At 40.2% G+C, this 21,950-nt stretch overlaps 1 protein-coding gene across 5 annotated transcripts in view; it reads right to left on the bottom strand.

The window, feature by feature from the left end:
• Window positions 1–21,950, bottom strand: part of SOS1 (SOS Ras/Rac guanine nucleotide exchange factor 1) — a 221,379-nt gene that overhangs the window by 95,780 nt on the left and 103,649 nt on the right. For all 5 annotated transcript variants that reach the window (XM_072409143.1, XM_072409142.1, XM_072409140.1 and 2 more), the window contains 4 exons: window positions 18,958–19,122; window positions 15,271–15,480; window positions 5,487–5,630; window positions 3,944–4,054 (listed from right to left, as the gene is read on the bottom strand). In XM_072409143.1, the coding sequence (XP_072265244.1) occupies window positions 3,944–4,054; window positions 5,487–5,630; window positions 15,271–15,480; window positions 18,958–19,122 (630 nt within the window). The remainder of the gene's footprint in view (window positions 1–3,943; window positions 4,055–5,486; window positions 5,631–15,270; window positions 15,481–18,957; window positions 19,123–21,950) is intronic.

Here is a 21,950-nt window from a genome sequence, read left to right on the forward strand (position 1 = left end):
TTAGGAGAGTTTGCAGATCACTGGGAAGGTTTTGTTTCTCTGCAGGAGAAAGTGAAACTGGGGCTGTGAGACACAGAGATGCTAGAGAAGGAGGAGGGATGAGTCTGGGCTGTCAGCTTGTGTCCCAGACTCTTCATCCTGAGGCCTCTGATCTGACCTCCTGGCTGGGGTTGCCATCTTAGTTGTTTCATGGTCTGAAGCAGTTGGGGAGTCTGAGAGGAAATACTGGTGGAGATCAGATTTCTTGGCTGATCTACTTGGTCCCTTGGGTTTCTTGTGCCTGGGCATGCAAGATTCAGCTGGCTGCAAACGGGTTTAAGCTCTTAAAAGGGTTAATTAGTCAGTATGGCAGGATGGACTGAGAGAGCATGGGAAGTGTAAATTTTTCAGGATCATCCCAAATTGTCCCGTGAATCTGCTAGGAAGGGATTTATTTGTTTTACTGAAATTGCAGTTGGGGATTAGCAAAACAGGACACCTACATGTCACATCCTCAGGTATGCCCATTCATGTGCCAAACAGTGGTTGTTTTTTATATCTGGTATGTCAGCCACAGGATCCACTGCTTGATCAGGTTCTTCCTGAAGTGTGGGCAAGGACTGATCAAGATGTTGGCCTAATCTCTTGTACACCTTACAAGGCAATGCTTAAGCGGGGCACTGCACCTGTCTATATTAAACAATATCCACTTTCCCCAGAGAAAGAAAAGGGGATTGAACCAATGGTAATGGAATTTCTAGAGGCAGGGGTTATTGAGGAAATTATTTCTCCCTACAACACACCTATCAACCCAGTGAGAAAGGCTGACAATACCTTTAGGTTTGTCTAGGATCTTAGAGCAGTAAATACTCAGATCATACCCATAGTCCCTGTGGTTCCAGACGTGCCATCTCTGCTATCAGCCATTCCTGCCCATGCAGAGTTTTTCTCTGTTATTGATTTAAAGAGTGCATTTTTTTCTGTCCCAGTTGACAAGGAGACACGGCCACTTTTTGCCTTTTACATTTAAACATCGCCAGTATACTTGGTGTAGAATGCCTCAGGGTTATGTAGATTGCCCTGTGGTCTACTCTATTGTTCTCCAGACTACACTGCGCCCTTGGACTGCCCCTCATGGTTCTGTCCTTCTACAATATGTGGATGATCTCCTCATATGTAGTTTCATTCGGGAGGCCTGCCAGGTGGACTGTGTTAGTCTATTATTATGGTTATATGCATGTGGACACAAGGTGTCAAAATTACAATGGTGTACAGAAAGTGTTGAAAAGGAAAGGAAAATCAGCCATGCCAGAATTACTGCTGTACTGGGTCTGCCCCGCCCACAAACCAAGAAAGACATGTTAACCTTTCTTGGCATGATTGGTTACTGCCGCCAATGGATAGCTGATTTTTCCTACTATGACATTGTTCTGAGACAAGCCACTAAGACTGAGATGTCTAATTTTATTAAATGGTCTAATGAAAGTTACAAGTTTTTGGTTATTTGAAAGTGCGATGGTTTCAAGTTCTGGTCTGGGCCTACCCGATTATGGCGTGATGTTTCACTTATTTGCCAGGGACAATTGTAAAACCATGGCAGGAGTCCTGGCGCAGGAACATGGAGGCAAATTTCGCCCTGTTGCTTTTTTTCTCAAAAGTGGTTCCAGTACAGGTTCAAGGCATGCCTGCGTGTCTCAGGAGTTTGGCAGCCTGTGCTATGGTCGCTGAGATGGCTACGCCTATTACCCTAGGTCATCCCACCACTCTGCATACCTCACATAATGTTTTAGCCCTACTGAAAAACATACACACACAGCATATGTCAGCACAAAGACTGAGTGGATGAGTATGAAGTTTTGTTGTTATCTAATCCTCAGCTTCATATTAAATACTCAGCACCCACATTTGGTCCAATGGCTATACTGAATATCCTACTTGGATATAAGGGGGAGCAGGATGATTTGCCTCCTCCCCACGAATGTTCTGAACTCATACATGAACACACCTCACCTAGACCTGACTTACAGTCCACACCCATTGGAAGTTCCACCTCCCCTACCATCCTCAAACCTGCAGATTCTTTTCAATTACCTCCTGGGTTGGTTTGGCTGTGTGTTTTGGGTCATTGTCCATCTGTATTATGAAATGCCTCCCAATCAATTTGACTGCATTTAGCTGGATTTGAGTAGACAGTATGTCTCTGAACACCTCAGAATTCATTTGGCTGCTTCTGTCCTGTGTCACATCATCGATAAACACTAGTGTCCCAGTGCCACGGGCAGCCATGCACGCCCAAGCCATCACACTGCCTCCGCCATGTTTTACAGATGATGTGATATGCTTTGGATCATGAGCTGTTCCACGTCTTCTCCATACTTTTTTCTTGCCATCATTCTGGTAAAGGTTGATCTTGGTTTCATCTATTCAAAGAATGTTTTTCCAAAACTGTGCTGGCTTTTTTAGATGTTTTTGAGCAAAGTCCAATCTAGTCTTTCTATTCTTGAGGTTATGAGTGGCTTGCACCTTGCAGTGCACCCTGTTTTTACTTTTATCCAGTTGTATCTTTATGGTAGACTTGGATATCGATACGCCTACCTCCTGGAGAGTTTTGTTCACTTGGTTGGCTGTTGTGAAGGGGTTTCTCTTCACCATGGAAATAATTCTGCGATCATCCACCACTGTTGTCTTCCGTGGACGTCCAGGTGTTTTGGCAATGCTGAGTTCACAAGTGCTTTGTTTCTTTCCCATGATGTACCAAACTGTAGATTTTGCCACTCCCAATATTGTAGCAATTTCTCAGTTTGGGTTTTTCTGTTTTTGCAGCTTAAGGATGGCTTGTTGTACCTGCATGGCAAGCAAAATGTGCTGTCTGTGCACAAGCAACCCCCCCCCAAATCAACTCCAGGCCTTTCATCTGCCCTATTGATAGTGACATAAAAAATGAATTGCCCACAACAGCCCATGAATTAGCCTTTGAGTCAATTCTCCAATTACTTTTGAGCCCCTGAAAGAAGTGATTGTGTAAAAAAAAAAGGCTTTAGTTCCTCACATTTTTATGCAATCTTTTTGTTCCACCCACTGAATTAAAGCTAAAAGTCTGCAGTTCAACTGCATTTGAGTTGTTACATTTAAAATTAAATGTGGTAATGTACAGAACCAAAATTTGAAAAAAAGTTGTCTCTGTCCAAATATTTATCGACCTAACTGTAAGAATAAAAGTTGTTTCTAAAAGACACATGTAGTAGTTTAAAGAATGCCAATATTCATTCTGGGGAAAAAACATGTGACTGGTCTTGATAAACTATTTGTGATGCAGTTTGCCAGGTACATGGACATATTATTTGATCTAAATGCTATCTAAATGTCCAGTTAAGGAAGGACCAGAGTCTCCAGCTACTACTAAAAGCAACCAAAGTATTTGCTATAACAGTGGTGCCCAATCTTTTTTCATCTGGGAGCCGCTATTGACATAGGGATAAAACTTGCGGGCCACAATGCAAACAAACATTAAAGATGTATGTTTAAAACTGGAACAGTTTTAATTTAAAATGAAATGAATTGCAATGTTTCTAGTTACCGTAACATACATGCACCAAATAAAAGAGATGACAGTCTCTGAAATTGATACATAAATTGCATTTCTCTGGAAGTATCAGATAGCCAAAAGGGTTCATGTTCTTACTACTACATCTTCAGGACCAGTTGCTAACATCCCTCCGTTCCAGAGACATTGTGGGTCACAGAATAAAGTGTCAAACTATGTGTAACAGGCACCACATCAGCCTCTCAGTCACTGATTGTTTTATGAGTAGCTTTCAGGTCATTCTACAATTTCTCTTTAAACGCAACAACATTTTAATATTTTTAGGCACAATAGGACAAGTTTGCGCGTAATACAGCAGACATAGCTAAAACTCTAACAATAGTTTAACAGAGCTACTTGACACATTAAGAGATGCATTACCTGTAAATAAAGAGCAGCACCAGGCTTAGAAAGTTGACCAAGAAAGTGATCATGAAAACCTGGTCGCAGAATATCCTGAGCATATGACTCATATGGGTCAAAAGCTAATTCCTAAAAGGAGGCAAAGCAAGATAAATCTTAGTTTATTGCACTATAGTCAGGTGGATCACTAAATGCTATAATTGATTTAAACAAGCTGTAATGTTATGTAAATTAACAAATTAATTATACTTTATGAGCAATAATATCTATGGGAATAAAGCAAGGGATTAAAATTCCTGTCGAATTTTTATTGCAGTCCCTGCCCACTCCTTTTTTTTTTCCTTATGTCTACTGGCACTGGACTGAAGATAAGGGAGAACAGAAAAAGGGAACTCTTTCCAATGTAGACACCTGTTCAGCTGCAACTTGCTAAAAAAGGGATGTTCCCCATTTTGGAGAATTTATTTTATATTTATTTTACGCCTGCTGGACAGCGAGTAAAGGTAGGCCTCAGTGGTACACAGATGACCATTTTTTGCTCCCTCCAAAATTAAAATAAATTAATTTAGCTTTAGGTATACGTTGACAGTGAATAGAAGGATACAACTAAAATATAATTAGAGTCATGCAGCTGGTTTTAGTAAGTAGTGTTGTTGCAGGCATCATTAAATAAGGGATCAATCAACAACAGTTAGAGAAACCCCTAGCTGCTACCCGCTCCTGAAGAACTGTGGTTGAAATGACTGTATTTACCAGTTTTTACACATGATTAATCCTTGTGGGCCAGGGAAATTTACAGGCCTGTTTTTGTCCTGCAAAAACTCTGTCTTTATATTTTATACAATCCAAAAATTCTAAAACAGTATCGGATTTTTTTTTCTTTTAATCAGTGTTTTAAATACAGGTAGTCCCCAGGTAGCAATACGAGATAGGGACTGTAGGTTTGTTAAGTTGAATTTGTATGTAAGTCGGAACAGTTATATTATTTTAATAAATGCAGTTAGGCAATCAGATGTTTGTCTCAACATATTATTAGGCAGCCTGGTGTCAATTACTGTATAAAATCCACACAAGCAAATAGAGAAGCCCCGTTCATATCTACCTGTAAATTGTTACAGAAGATAAAAAAGTACATTTATTCTACATTTCCTTTTAAAAGTGACACAAAAATTCTGATACTACCACCACATCACTGAGAAGTTGCATACAATTAAAATAAAGCTGCTTTTTTTCCCAGTTGTGTTTGAGTTTTGCTTTCTGTAATAGTTCTGGTGACCTTTGTTACTAACACAGGAAGTAAAGTAAAAAATAGTTTGTTATTGTTGTCAGCAGAAGAGAAATAGTAAATATTAACGTGCTTCTTTGCCTGGATGCTCAAACCCTACCCTTCTGTTACTAAACTAGTGTGTATACACATTCAAAAAAATTCAGATTATATATTTACCACACAAGTTGTTTGGTATTCTTCTACATCAATTAGCTTGGTAAAAAAAAGTTACATAGATCAATACAGAACCCCATAAATATAAAAACACTCTAAACAGCTTGTCCCAGAACTCACCTCCGCTAGGTCCTCAAAGCAGCTTCCTACTAGAGGATGAGGACTGCCTTCATCTGTCATTTCTACTGTGTCTTCAATAAGGCCCAAAAGCTTTACACTCAGTTCATGAATATCAATGATTCGACTAAAAATATTTTCAACATCCTACAAGAGATTAATAATAGAAAAAAAGGTACTCTGTTACTTTTATGGAAAGAAATACACAACAGACATACTTCCCACCTAGTGTAGCCACATCCCGACAATGTAAATACTAGAAGTAACAAAAACAGAAAACTGGGACTTTTAAGGCAACTGAATAAATTAAATTCAACGCATTTATAAAATGATAATAAAATACTTATTTTATTATTTATTACAATCTATAAAATCTAAAAATCTAAAAAATCTATAAAAGGTTTGTTTAATCATCTGGTTAATCATTCAACTACCGCCATACCCCTTAATCAACTAAACATAAACAACCAAAAAACACAAATGGGACTTCATGGGACACGAATGGGAGACTCCCAGACTCATAGTTGGACATCTCATGTTACTCCGTCTGCAGTGGAGCAGCCATGCAGGAGGACTAAAGGCGAATAGTGAGAAGTGGCCAACAGTGAGTAAATATATGAATAAGTTAATACGTAGAATGCAGAGCATAGGATTGGATATTATTTCATTATTATGTAATTATTATGTAATCGAATTAATGTTGTCAATGTTTATTTGACTTAGATGTTATTACAAGTTTGTATTTGATATATGTAATTGTTTGGTTGTATAATGACTATCTATTATTTATTGATTTTTCCCCTTGTGGTCTGCGAAAGAGCTGGAGTATTTCTTGTGCTGTACGGGCGCAAAGCCCCATCCTCTGTCACAATAGGTGTGGAGTACAGGGCCTTGTTTAATCTGTTGGGTGGCTGGTTGGTGCCTTAGTTGGGACCATTGGCTCATCCTTTTGCCGATCAACGCTCCATCCAGTGCCAGCAGCTGTCAGGAACCATGTGGTCTGGCTTGGTTGGACCCACATTTGTTTGGTATTGGGTGGTTCCTAGTCTCCAGAAGGGGGAGGAGCCGTCCATGCTTTAGGAACGCTGTCAATCTTGCAAGGGATAAGTATGGGGCAGCTGCACAGCTAGTGGTCTCTCCTGCATGGAAGTTCATGGTTGGATTGTTAAGTGGTGTTTATTCATCTTAAAGTCCATAAAATCGGCTTAACTTTGGGAATCTTAGTATAGTAGCACTTGTGTTTGTTTTAGATTGTGAGGACTCTCTGTTGTCACCAGTAGAAACAGCTCCTAACTAAGAGTTGGAGAGGTATTGCAAACTTTTTCCTGGGTGGAATATACTCTTTTGTATATTTTGTATATTTGGTCTGCCCTATATTTTTTATCAAAATTTATAAAACAGATCAACATGTCTTTTTTATCAGATATAATACTCTATGGGCTTCGTAGTATTTTTGATGCAGATTTTAAATTTAAATTTTCTCTAGCACGTCTAGTTTTTGTGATGCACCGAATTATATATTGTGTGAAATTTGTTATAAATAGCCTTAACATATTACAACATTTATTGACAGTTTTCTTTTTTTAAAGTTAGGAACCGCACTAACTGCGATTGATTTCATTAGTCATCATGCCTAGAAATTGCCTTAATGATCCAGACAGTTTCTGTTACGTGTGTGGTTCATTCACGATGTCACCAAATTACCACAGAACTTAAAAAAATATTCAAATTATATTTCGGCTGTCCACTTGGTGACCAGGATAGATATGGGCTCCACACCTCATCTGTACCAGTTGTTCCAACAGACTGCATGGCTGGCTAAATCCGCGTAAAGCAGCAATACTATGTGCAATACCGATGGTGTGGAGAGAAAAGCGAGACCATCTAATTGACTGCTATTTTTGCTGCATCAACATAAGTGAATTCTCAGGTAAAACTAAGCACAAAATTTTATATCGCAGCCTTGATTCTGCAATTAGGCCTGTTCCCCATGATGATTCATTGCCAGTTCCGGTACCACCACATGATGGACTTACATGACATTGAATTTTTTTACAGAGGTAGAGAAGTGGTTACTAAATACTGATGTATTCAATTGTTTTGTGCATACAGTACTGTTTACACAGATATTAAAAATTGTGAGAAAAGAGCTGTGTAAAGAGGTTTAGACTCAGTGGCAATTTTGGGTTCACGGCATTACAGTGAGTTGTTAGGCTGCACACACAGCTATCACACTGTGCTGGCAATTACATCATTACACCCATCCACCCATACAGGTCCACTCGGGTGGGTACATCCTTTTACAAGCAGTTTTTTTTTTTTTTTTTTTAAGAAGACCCAACTAGTGCTAGAGGATGGGGGCGGGACCGTCAGTGTCCCAATCCTATTGTAGCTGAACTCAATGCCCAGCCCTCATCGCAGAGCAGCCCCACTGTATTCGGTTCAGAGGATTAGAGCTGCTGATGACAGGTGGGTGAGGGAAGCACAACTGCCGGCAAAAGGCAGTTAGCAACTGGCGTACTGACGCTGGTGGGCAGTTGTGTATTTGTCTCAAGAGAGGTAAATAAGGATAGCGCACGGTGTTATGACTTATTTTGACCCATACATGTTCTAGTATAAAAGTTGTATACCAAGCAAAATTTTACATGTCCAAACAGGACTAATAACAAGCTGGACTTATAACAAGCTGGACTTATAACAAGCTGAAACTTTAGGGCCCTGGAGCCAGCCAATGGAGTGAAAGGGTGGGCCCAACCCATTCCTGACTGGGTTATTATGTACCTGCCCTCAGGTGTGAGAGAGGATTTGATCAGCAAGAGGCTGGTGAGAGCCCTAGGGATCCAGGCTGAGCAGGAAGTGGCCTGTAAGCGAGCTTGTGGAGAATCAAGCTGGAGGGGGTTGCTGTTGGTGCTGTCCTGTGAGAGAGCCCTGAGTGTTCCAGAGGAGGAACTTATCAGTGAGAGGCTGAGGGAAGAGGATCAGCCACAGTGTTGCAGGCAGGAGGTGATCAGAGAGGCTGAGGAAGGCCAGCGTCCACACAGGACTACAAAGCTGTGAGTAAACAGTATTGTTACTAAGATAGTGTTTGTGTTAGTGAGCTAGGGCACCCAGTGAGGTAGTCAGGTGCCCAGCTGGGCTGCTACTATATATTGTTTTTTGTGAAGTGCTAATAAATAGACAGGCAGGAGCCTGTTTGTACTGCAACATGGAATTCTGCTGTCTTAGTCACTGATGTCTTCTGACCCTGTTGTTAGGGGCGATATCACATTATATATAGTGGTGCTTACTTGAGGTTAGTAAAGATCGTAATAAAAGCCCGCACACAACCCGCCCACCGCCCTGAGCCCTGTACAGAAGACATGGTCGGTGGCTCTTGTGCCCCCCCCCCCACCCCCAATCCATGCACGGTCCTTTTCCTGACTCCGCTGGGGGGTGCACTGGCCAGAGCCACGAATCACCGCTGGTCTACGAGCTCTCGTGGCCCACCTGTCAGACGGCCGTGGCAACCAGGGGTTGGGGACCCCTGGTGTTGGATAAAGAGGCAGACTAGCATGTGGGTGCTAGAAAGAAAAGAGGAAAAAATTTCAAAACCTAGGTAGCTTGACAAGGAATTGATACACAAATCTCTTACATGACAGAATTCCTTCCTAATTTTGCTGCAGGTTACAGGAGCAGCAGCAATAGCAATTACCCAGTACCTCCATGAGTACAGGACAAGAGTTTGAAAAGTTTCCACTCTAGCAGTGAACGATTATCTACTATTCTGCATTGTTATGGCCCCTTTTGAGGAAGAAATTAAAATTGTGAATAGAAATTGGGTAGGGATAATACAACAGGGGACACAGAAGCAGCAGGAGGCCAAAGACGAATCTGAAGATAAAGAAGCTAAAGTGGAGAGGAGGACAAAAAAGTGAAGTGTAGACTGCTTGTACTATTGGCATCCAGGATGGACCATTGTTTGAGGTAATCTAATATGCACTAGTGGCACTTGCTTGCTCTGTTGCGAATGTTCTGTAACAAGAAAGTGTATCCATCTTTCCCCAGACAACCTGACATATTTTGCACAAAAAAAAAAAAAGACTTGGATAACAGACAACTTCCACACACGCATGCCACAATACATACATTTTAATGCTGTTTACAGTTCATTTACTGCCATCTTAACCACCTTATGGCATTTCTTTCCAAACTACTAGCAAAAAAAAAAACTCCCTAGTCTTTCAATTTTAGGCCTTTTTATTACCACCAACTTTAATGATAAGCTCTAAATTTTAGGGGCATATTGGGGATTCGACTACTTCAGTATCGAAGATCACAGAGTCATGTTATTCTCTGATTACTCAATGGAAACTACCAAAAAACGCCGGGCCTTCTCCCCGATCTGCAAAGAACTCATCGACAATCTACGCTTTGCACTAATATATCCAGTGATGCTTAAAATTTTTATTCCGGATCAGGAAGCTAAGATATTCACAGATCCCTCGGCGGCTGCAGAAATGGTGAAGGCTTTGCCCCATTCCACACTCTCCTCCACGCCAGTTGCTACACCACCCAGGCAGCAACATGACCAGTCACGGAGATCCAGATCCCCACAATCCTAAATGCTTGCTCTCTTGGCCGTATAGACCGACTGGGCCTTTTTACATGCCCCTAACAAGGAGGCCCTATTTCATTAGTTCTATATCTGTTGTCCACTAGATGGAGCTGGTGGTCTCGGTTATTTTCTTTCTCACACTGCATGAGTGATTATATCCTCTTTGATGTAATGTATGGAGATGGCAGTATAGGAAGACTGAAAGTTTATTTGTGCCTGCTGCGGTTTCCTGCCGTTTCTGCTGTTATTGTACCCCATATTGGAAAAAAAGGAAATCGCTTGAGAGTATTATGCTGTGGGACAAATACATTGTTAGCTGTTTGTTTTGCTCATGGGTATGCCAATTATCTAAACGTCCACGGACACCTTGCTGCTGTCATTGTCCTGGTTATGCATCTACAGATCTTCTCAAATATGGAAAGAATACTCTTCTCTGTGCCGCCGCTTGGTTGGGACGACGACACGGGACCAGTCATATCTTTAATTCCAGCAATTATAGCTCTTTTCCCCCATAAACCCAGGTGATGAAAATTGTATCCTGGAATGTGAAGGGATTGAGATCCCCCAACAAGCGCACTACTGTTCTACGCCACTTAAAGAAATTACAAATGAATGTAGCTATCCTTCAGGAGACTCACTTCCTCAGCTTCCCATTTTCATTTGATGGCTAAAGATTGGGTGGGAGAGGTGTGGGGGGCTTCAGCCTCGAGCCGAAAAGCTGGAGCACTCATTCTTCTACACAAGAAGCTTCAACACTCCACAATCTCAAAGTCCTGTGATGTTTTTGAGGGAAGATGGGCATCCATGACAGTCCAATTCCAAGCCAAAGCCTTAACCTTCTTAGCGGTTTATGATCCTAACTTGGACAGAGGTTTTATATTAATCTGCTTACCACAGTGCAATCCCTTCCCAAAGTGCCTTTAATCGTGGCTGGTGACTTTAATGCTGTACCCAATTCTGTGGAAGTTAGGATCCCACCACCACCCAAGCAGGGCCATACATCCGCCAATTATAAAGTGTTTCTCTCTTTCCTTACAGGGACTGGACTGACTGATTCCTGGAGACATCTCCACCCCTTCACGCACGTATCTCAGGTTCACTCAACCATGTTTAGATTGGATACTATATTACTTTCTGATGACCTCCTGTTTAAAATTGATTCTGCTATTATCCATCCCCTTGTGATCTCGGATCATGCCCTAGTTTCTGTGACTCTGACAAACAGTTTCCTTGGTAAAACTGAATTTATATGTTGATTTCCTGCCTATCTGGCTAAGGATGAGAAATTTCAGCATCAGTTACAGTACTGGTGGCGTGATTTTGACTATAACAATGCGATAAATAAAATCAATCCCCACCTGTATTGGGAGGCGCCCAAGGTGGTCATTCATGGTAAAATAATGGCATATGTTTCCTCAACTAAAAAAGAAACTTTACGCAAATACTGTACCACTTGCCATACTGCCAGGCAGGCATACTTGGTATATAAATCTTCGCTCTCCTTATCTGCTTGGATGCAAGCGAAAAAATCCTGTGATTTTTAGATTGGCCAGTACAACACCACTATTCGCTCTTACCGTGATGAGTTTTATAAGATACGGTAACAATTCTGGGAAATTGCTGGCCAATCTTGCAAAGGGTTTTAGAGCCGCTCCTCCCCCCACCCCCCGTATTATAGTCATAAGAGACAAGCACTAGGTTGTTCAAAAATCACCCAAGGACATAGCTACTGTTTTTGTGTCTTATTACAATGATTGATACACCTCTCAAAACACAAATTTTACTCAGGGAAAGACCTGAGTAAAAGACCTTTTTTGGTCCATTTAGGTCTTCAACAGTTAACTGAGGAGGAACTAAACTATTTAAATGGGTCTGTAACGGAAGAAGAAGTGCTCAGGGATATCAGGAATTTTGGTAACTATAAAGGCACCTGGCTCAGATGTTTTTCCATCTGAGTTTTACAAAATTTTAATCAATGAGGTCACACCGTCATTGTTATGTTTGTATAACTCCATGTACTCCCACGCTTCTTATGTGGAATCTGGACGGCTAGCGTTTATTAAAGTTCTTCCGAAACAGTATAGTGATCCATTGGATCCTAGCTCCTACCGCCCTATATCTTTGTTAAATAAAGATGTTAAACTATTTTCCAAGATTCTAGAGGACCGCTTGGCGGGCATCCTCCCTCGATTGGTCAGTCCTGCACAAACAGGCTTTATTTTGGGGAAATCCACTACCTATAATATTCGAAAGGTACTTATGGTTCTGAAGCATGCTAGGTTGAATCAGTCTTCTCAGGTATCGTCGGCTCTTTTAGCCCTAGATGCTGAGAAAGCGTTTGATAGTGTGGAATGGCCTTGGTTGTACATAGTGTTGGAGAAGTTTGGATTCAAGGACCATATTGCAAACTCTTTCAAATCTATGTATGCAAGTCCAAGAGCCCAGGTACATGTGGCAGGGGTATCCTCACCAGTGATTTTGCTGGGCAGGGGGACCAGGCAAGGTTGCTCGTTGTCTCCTCTCCTCTTTAACCTAGCTATTGAACCTCTAGCAAGATCTTTTCGAGATCTAAAAATTTTTGAGGGAGTGGAGATAGGGGGTCATATTAGTTTGGCGATGTTTGCAGATGATATAATGCTCTTTCTTCAGAATCCGGTCAGAGATCTACATAAAATCATCCAACAGATACAATTTTGTGGTGCCTTCTCAGGATTTAAAATTAATTATAATCCTTGGGTCTTAATCTACTGAAATCATACCTCATTTACTTGGGAATTAAATTATCAGGCTCTACTCCAGATATGTACAACTTAAATTATTCCCCACGCATCACTAAAATTCTGGATGAGTTGAAGCTGTGGAAAACTCTAGCTCTAGCTCTATCATTGATAGGACGCTGCCATCTTATTAAGATGATCAGCTTTGCAAGACTACTGTATCCTATGCAGACATTGCCTTTTCTGTTACGTCATACTGACGTTCAGAAACTCCACTCGGCTTTCACCTCGTTTATTTGCAAAGGTAAACTCCCCTGTATTTCAAGGATTAAATTGTCGCTACCTAAACAGAACTTAGGGGTGGGTCTCCCTGATTTGAGAAGATACAACCTGACCTGTGTATTTAGATATATAAAGGACTGGTGGCACAATACTAAGCATTACACAATGACATACATGGAGGCTTTGTTGGTACGGCCCTATTCCCTTTTCGGACTCTTAAATACTCCATTTTCCCTTGTTCCCCGTGATTTAAAAGTAATCTCTTGCTGCGAGACACCCTGGTGGCTTGGCGGGAAATAAAAAAGTTATTTAGGTGCCATATAGGGCCCACTACTGCTACCCCTCTGCGCTCTACACCTTACTTTTCCCAAGGTCTTGCATACAAGGCATTTGAAGTATGGGATGGGAGCATGGGAGAGGGGCCTTAGATGTCTGGGACAAATGTTAGATGAGTCTCATAAACTTCCTTTTGGAACACTTAAACTCATATATGTACTGCCAGCACATCACTTTATATACTATTTACAGGGTAAAACCACCTTTTTTTGGGTCCGCCGCCTTTTGCTCCAACCTGTTATTGCCACCAGTAGTCACACTTCTTTTAGGTCGAGCCTCTGCTAAACACTCCATATCTCTGCTTTATCCTCGCTTAATGGAAAGTACTGTCCCCACCCCTGTTTAACTGTCTTTTGTATTGAAATGGGCCTAATATTTGGACCTTTCCCCCACAGATACTCGGGATCTTTTGGAGACTAGTTGGGAGCGTGTGCGCAACATAATGATCAGTGAACAATGGAGAGAAGTTCAATTTAAAATTATCCATAGAGCATATTAAGCTTTTGATGTACCTGTTAAACCTGGTGCACTTGCCTCCAGGCTTACTGCATGTCCTAAGCGTGCCTACAACAGAGCACCATTAGAGCATGCCCTTTGGAACTGCCCTGTTATTTCCCAATTCTGGAAAAAGGTCTTTGACTTTATGCAAATAGTCACAGGGCAGTCTAGACAAATACGTCCACATTTGGTCCTCTTTCACGATGCTTCCACAATACCACCCCTCAATATGACACAAACACAACCTCCAATTTCTAAATTTGAGCATCTCTGTCTTTTAGCCGCTAAGAAATGTATACTGAAACAATGGATAGAACCTCTGAGATAATGCTACCCTTCATGTGGAAGGGTCCAGTGACAACAGCAGCAGCATAAGAGCTGTGTCTGGGTGTTCATGCAGCCTGTCATTCTTTCCACCTAAAAGTTCCACTCTCATATCCCCTAAACCCCTTGTTTTAATAACGGTAATTTTTTAGGGTACACATAGAGATCCCTAAACAGAACAACTTTTGAGGTATGGGGTCACAAGCATAATTCCAAAGGCAAACAGGGATTGTATCTCATTGGATGAGGGGGAGCTTAATTTCAAGACCAGGGGCCAAAACTGAGTTTGCACATTTGGGACCCCTGGAGACCACTTCTCCAATGAACATTGGAGTACTGCCAGTTGACTATGTGCAGTGGTGCTCCAAATATATACTTACTTGATTACAAAAATTTAACATTGCATTCAAACTGGTGGTGAGGTTGTGGTGTGGTTACCGCTTCCTCATGAAGAACCCTGCCTATGGGGAAAACGCTACAAGTTTCTACCCACAGAATAGTGAGTAGAATGGAAAGGGGGAGTTACAGGCAGTACAGTACCACTCACTGCCCCCTGGAGTCAAATCTGAAGATGCTGCAGTTTAGGCGAGTGAGTAGCTAGTGAGGTGCCTGTTACACATAGCTATCTGCTTACCTTCTTTGAACCCCAATTTCTTTGCAACGGGGAGATGTTGATAACTGGATAAATGCATGCAGCCAGGTATAGGTAGCCGCTAACTTTCTTAGAACCTAAATAATTCTTTGGTAAATGTCCCCCCATTGCTGTGCTCAATATATTTTTTGTTTGACTACTATAACCAAAACCTAACAATATCAAGACTTGTGGACAATCAACTTCAAATGGGTTCTGAGAAAGTCTGAATTTTCCAAATTTAAAGTATAGAAATTGAGTATGGTTAGTTAAACAGCTGGAGTCAAACCCTGAAACATTTTCTAATTCACATTTATAATATAAATACACATTCTTAAATTATGGGAAATGTTAAATTAACGTAATATATTAGTTACGTTCTAAAAAAGTTTAAAAAAAACTCACATGAGCTGAAAACAGTTTTGTGCTGGAGGCAAAAGGTTCTCGGAATACTTTAATGATGAGATTCAGTTCCCTTATATATTGTCTAACTTCTGCCATAAAAGACTTCACGAGGTCATAATATGTTTGTTCCCCTAAAGTAGATGGCTCTTCATCAGCTAAGGACAATACACTCATATCTTCCTCATCTTGGTTGAACATATCCATCAACACCTGTATAATAGGAAGGTGCCAGTAGATAAATTACAATACAATATTCAAAAATAAAAATATGACACAGAATAATTGAAACTAAATAAAATATGAAGAAAGTCTACCCAAAGGTAATAAGTCAGTTGCAAGTGTAAGGTCATTCATGGCTTTCTATACCTCAAGCATCTTAGAAGTATTAACTCCATATAATAGTTATTATTATTATTAATAATAATAATAATAATAAACAGTATTTATATAGCAGCAACATACTACACAGCTGTACATTAAAAAGAGGTGGCAAATGACAGACATTTACAAACACTGTCACATAAGGAAGGGAGGACCCTGCCAAGAAGAGCTTACAATCTAAGAGGAGTAGGAAGTAGCACACAATAGGAAAGGAATATGGATTGGTGGGTAAGTAGTGAGAGTTTCGGAGACAGAAAAAGACAGGTAGGCGAGTTTGAGAATATTGGTTTTAAGAGAGAGTTCCACAGAGCAGAGGCAGTTCTGTAAAAGTTTTGAAGTTGTGTGTGTGACGTCATTGTGAGAGAGGAAGTGATTAGTAGGTCGTTGGAGGAGCGATGAGAGCGGTTAGGCGATAGGTAGGTGGGACAAGAGCTATGGAAGGGATTTGAAGGCAGAGCACAGGAGGGTAGAGAACGGCAAAGAGAGCAGATGAGGAATGGTGGGCAGGATGGATAAGTCTGGCTGCAGAATTTATGATGGATTGTAGAGGATATAGTTCAGTTAGCAGAATATTAGAGAGGAGAATGTTACAGTAGTCCAGACGGGAGATAAGGAGTATGTACAAGGAGTTTGGTGGTCTCTGGGGAAAGGTAGAGGTGAATTTTGGAGATGTTGGGCAGGTAAAAGTGGCAAGACCTCGACCTCGGGCTGAAATGAAGGTAGAGCCAAGACAACCTGCCTGAGCAGAGGACCAAAAAACGTGGTATTAGAAATAGGTCAGGGGGACACGAAAAGTTCTTTTTTAGCCAGGATGAGTTTCAGAAACCTATCTGCCTTCCATGATGAGATGGCTGACATTCAACATGAAAACTTATCCAGGACTGAGGGAGACAAGTCAGGGGTGGACTGATAGATTTTGGTATCATGAGCATACAGATGGTACTGTAAACCAATAGAGGATATGAGTTTGCCAAGTGAGGAGTTATAGGGAGAAGAAAACAGGTCCAAGGACTGACCCTTAAGAAACACCAACAGGAAGAAGAGTGGGGGAGGAGGAAATACCATTAAAAGACACCTGAAATGAGCGGTCAGACAGATAGGAAGCAAACCAAGAGAGTGCAGTGTCACAGATACCAATGTAGTTCATGACTTGGATTAAAAGGGGGTGATCAATGGTTTTAAAAGCAGAGCAAGAGTGTGGTTAAACTAGGTGGCAGCCTGATCTGGGGATATGATTTTAGACAGAGCAGGAGTTAGGGACATAACCAGACAGAGCAGTGGGAGAAGGTTTACATTTATATTGGTTAATATTCAAGTATACATAGTATTTACTGTTACTCAAATAAAAAATAGCCTCTCAATACTCCTAAGCTAAATATTAAAAGAGGAAACTGTCCTAGCAAGGGACAGTTAGGGAAAGTCTATACCAAAGTTTTAGCTAGATAACCTGGTGTTAAAACGACTTTCAACATTCAAATGAAAATCAATTTAGCATGCAACCAACTTGCCCGCTGCATCTGACTGGAGAAAAGCTGGGGTCAGCAACATCTCTTTAAACGAACATATAGTTGTGTTTGAAAATTCAGATTTTCAAATTTATGTAGTTTGATGATTGAAAAGGTGAAAGAGTGGTGGGGTCAACATTTCTGCTTTCCAATAAAGCACAGATGCAGCTTGGTATTTTTTTTTTCCTTTATTGGTAAACAACTTTTTTTTGCTTGTAAATAAACATTTACATAATGCAAATAGTAAGATATTTTCCTAAAATAATTTACAGAAACCTGATCATCCCTTAAAAACATTACTCCATATTCTATTTTAATGTTCATTATGTATATTCTAACATTCAGCAGTTTAAAGCATACCAGTTACATGCAAATCATCCCTGCTAATTGATTTGTAAAACACTTTAAAGTTCTTCCATATTGCCTTTAGAGGTCTTCCAAAATACCTCAAGGGAAGACCTAAAAACTTTATATCAGGCTATCAGCCCTCCTATAAGATCATGGCCAATCACCTAGATGTGGGACCTCATTGGCTAAATTAGAAGATATGAAGTATAAAGATTGCAAACGTGCATTACAAGGAAGACAACATTTGCATATGAAAATGCCCCAGATTTCAAGGCCCCCATGCACATTGGAAAACTGTTGCAATAAAACATTAAATTTCACACATTTTAATATAATAACACAACATAATAACACATGATAATCATTTCATAAATAGCGAAGGAAAACTTTATTAGTTAAATTGGTGAACTATGTAATTTTTGAGCGAAAAAAAAAAAAATCTGACTAAACTAGACCATTATGTTAACCTTCCTAGCGGGTGATTATGATTATTTTAAACAATTGACATTTAAAAAAAAAAAAAAAAATTCTGACTAAACTAGACTATTATGTTAACCTTCCTAGCGGATGATTATGATTATTTTAAAAAATTGACATTTAAAAATACTTTAAATTTCCTGACGGTCCCACCCCCTAGTGCACACACGCCTGCACGTACTCACGTCACATGCCCGCCCGGCATCTGCATCCCAATTTAAACGCCGGGGATGCGAGGCCAGGGGACACAGATTCTGGGCATCACCAAGGGAACACAGATGCCGGGCTGGCATTTCCGGAGGACGCTGCAGGCTTGTGAGCACCAGGTAAGCCTTCAATTCCACCCCGAGTGTGGCTCGGGGTTTACCGCTATTTGTAATGAGATATAACCCTGAGCCACAATCGGGATTACCACCAGGGGGGTAAACATTTAGTACTTTGCAACCTTATCCTGGAAACCATAGTAAAGGCAAGTCTGGACGCATATTAATGCCAAAATGAAACTTCAAATTAGATTAGTTGAGTGTAGTGTTAGAAATTTTATTAGGAATTTGGTTTGCACACAATCAGAAAATCAGCAACCACAGCATTTATTTACTTGGTAAAGTCCTATATTTACAGCTATCACAAGTCTGCAAATGTTAGGGTCAAAAAATGAATAATAAAAAAAAAAGTCCTATTCACTACACATATGCAAGTATAGGGGTAGCAAAAAAAAATAATCATACATAGAATTTATTGTACAGTGCTGCGTAATATGTTGGCGCTAAATAAATCCTGTTTAATAATAATAATAATAATAATTTACAGAATAAAGGAGACCTAGCACATAATGCAAGAATTAAATTCCTACAATCGATTAAAAATCTCAAAAGGGTTTTTCTTAAACTTGGCATTTCAAATCTGTTTAAACACAAGCATGAATGCAAACAAAAATGCTTTGGTTTCCAAACATTAAATAATCACCTGTGCTTACCTTATCCACACACATTGCAACCTTGATATCTTGTTTAGTAATTTCATAGTGCCTGATGTTCCGTACATAATTCCCAGCAAGTTTCAATATATCAGCAGAAATGTATTCTAATACTGCTACTATGTAAACAGATACTTGATGGTCAATTTTATAACCTAAGACCTCCTGAAAAAAAAATATTTTTAACTTAATTTAAAGTTTAAAACAGAAAGCAAAAACAGGAAAGATAAAAACATTCAATTTTAAGAGAACACATTTTCCATTAAGAGTGGCTCTCCATGACCTGGACTGGGAGGTAATATTGTCCTTAAAGAACACCAAACCGAAATGAGTATGTTTCAAGTCTGTTCTACCCCAACACACTGCAAAATATATTCCAAGGGGTAATAAGTTTAGGAGGCTAAAATTAAAACCTATGTGGAAATTGTCCTAGCCAGGGACAGTTAGGGAAAGTCTGTACCAAAGTTTTAGCTAGATAACCTGGTGTTAAAATGACTTTAAACATTCAAATGAAAATCAAATTAGAATGCAACGAACTTGCCCGCTGCATCTGACTGGAGAAACGCTGGGGGGTTTCAAGTCTGTTCTACCCCAACACACTGCAAAATATATTCCTATATTTATATATATATATTTATTCCTATATATATATATATATATATATATATATATATATATATATATATATATATATATATATATATATATATATATATATATATATATATATAAATATATCCCAAAAGGGTAATAGGTTTTATTTTAGCCTTCTAAACCTATGTGGCTCACAGCTAATGTTAAAGCCATAAGAATAAGAAAAGAACATTCCAAAGATATAAAAATGAGGGATCACCTTTATCATTTAAAAAATATAAAGAATATAACAAAATATGTAAAAAGGAGATAAAGTGTGCAAAACTTCAAAACGAAGGACAGATTGCAAATGAAAGTAGGGCAAACCCCCACCCCAAAGATTTGAGCATGTAAAAACTTAAAGAATGCTTCAAGATTGATAAATAAGTATAAAACTTGGTCTACACGGACTGTTTCCCCAGCGTTTAACCTGAGGCTTTTAAAGTCCCCATATATTCCAATGGGCTAATCTACACCAGGACGTTTCCTTCAGGGACGTTTTTGAGCGATATCTTAAATGTTGCTTGCAACGTTTAAAAAATTAAAACGCTGGATAAACGCGGGAAAACGCATGAAAACACTTAAAATCACTCCCATTGAACTCAATAGAGGCTTTTACAAGTGTTTTTAAGCTTTTTATGAAAGAGAGAGACTCCCAGATCTCCACCACCCTGTGGAATGAGTACGGGAGTACATAAAACCCCTTACTTATTTCCTGAAAGGGTTAAAATATGTGTAGAAAATTGGACGAGGCTTTAATGTTAAATTATTTTAATAAATGTGGAGTGTGTTTCTGTAACTAAACTTTTTTTTTCAGGTTATCCCAATGACAGGATGATTTCCATGGCTGCAATCATGATATGAGCATAGCTCTGGGACTCCTCCTGACAGTGAGGGATCGCAGGGCACTAGGGGTTAAATGAGGACAAGGCTCTCCATTCACCCCTAGTGATCTGTGATTGGCTAAGGTTTTACATTTCCCAGCCATTCAGCAGTAGACTTGAATGGGGAGCCTTGTGCCCATTCATCTCCAGTGCTCTGTGATTGGCTGAGAAATAAGAAACCCTGATGATATCTCGAGCATAATCGGAGCTGACTGCTCTGCTCCCTGATTGGCTCGAGCATAATCAGAGCTGACTGCTCTGCTCCCTGATTGGCTGAGGAAAGGGAAATCCTGATGATGCTCGAGCTGTCATCAGGGTTTCCTTTTTCTCAGTCAATCACAGAGCACTAGAGATGAATGGGCAAAAGGTTTCCCATTCAAGTCTAGTGCTGAATGGCTGGAAAACGTAAAACCTCAGATCACAGAGCACTAGAGGTGAATGGAGAGCCTTGTCCTCATTTAACCCCTAGAGCCCTGCAATCCCTCCCTGTCAGGAGGATACCCAGGGCTGTGCTCATGTCATGATTTCAGCCATGGAAACCATCCTGTCATTGGGATAACCTGTAAAGAAAAAAAGAAAAAGTTTTGTTACACAAACACACACATTTATTAAAATAATTTAACATTAAAGTCTCGTCCAATTTTTTACACATTTTAACCCTTTCAGGGAATGAGTAATGGGTTTTATGTACCCCTGTACTCATTCCCTGAAAGGGTTAAAATTAAAATTTTTATAAACGCTTATGTAAAATCGCAGCAATCCGCGGTAAAACGTAGGCGTTTATAAAAGTTTTTTAGCATTTTAAAGTTAAGCTTTAAAACGTTTGTAAAAATGCATAAAAACGGATATAAAAGTGATAGGAACGCTTGTAAATGTGCATAAAAACGCATATAAACGTGGTATGAACGAGTTTACTGCTTCCAAATGTCTTCTATTCATGGCCAGGCATCTGGGAATGATTTTTGAAGTTGAACTGGTGACAGTTAAGGAAATGATTTTACTGTTTTTTTTTCTTCCTCTACTCATTCCAAGGGTGTTAGTGGCAGACATCTGGTGACCAGATATTAAATAAGCCTCCCAGACCACCATTACACCAACTCCGGGCCTGCAAATGCACCTGGCTGCCTTTATAACCCCATGTTGGCTACCAAAGCATCCACCTGACTGCCTTTCTAAACCCACATGGGCTACCAATGAACGTGGCTGCCTTTCTAACTACATTAGGGATTCCAATGAACCTGGCTGCTCTTAGTTCCTTATCTGGGTTGCCAATAAACCTGGCTGCTCTTCGTTCCTCATCTGGGCTGCCAAATAAACCAGGCTGTTGTTCGTTCCTCATCTGGGCTGCCAATGAACCTGGCTGCTCTTTGTTCCTTATCTGGGCTACCGATGAGTCTGGCTGCTCTTTTTGTTCCTCATCTAAGCTACCAAAGCACCTGGTTGCCCTTTGTTCCTCATCTGGGCTACAGATGCACC

This window comes from Pyxicephalus adspersus, chromosome 4 (genome assembly GCF_032062135.1).
Source record: "Pyxicephalus adspersus chromosome 4, UCB_Pads_2.0, whole genome shotgun sequence".
In the NCBI taxonomy this organism is placed as follows: Eukaryota; Metazoa; Chordata; class Amphibia; order Anura; family Pyxicephalidae; genus Pyxicephalus; species Pyxicephalus adspersus.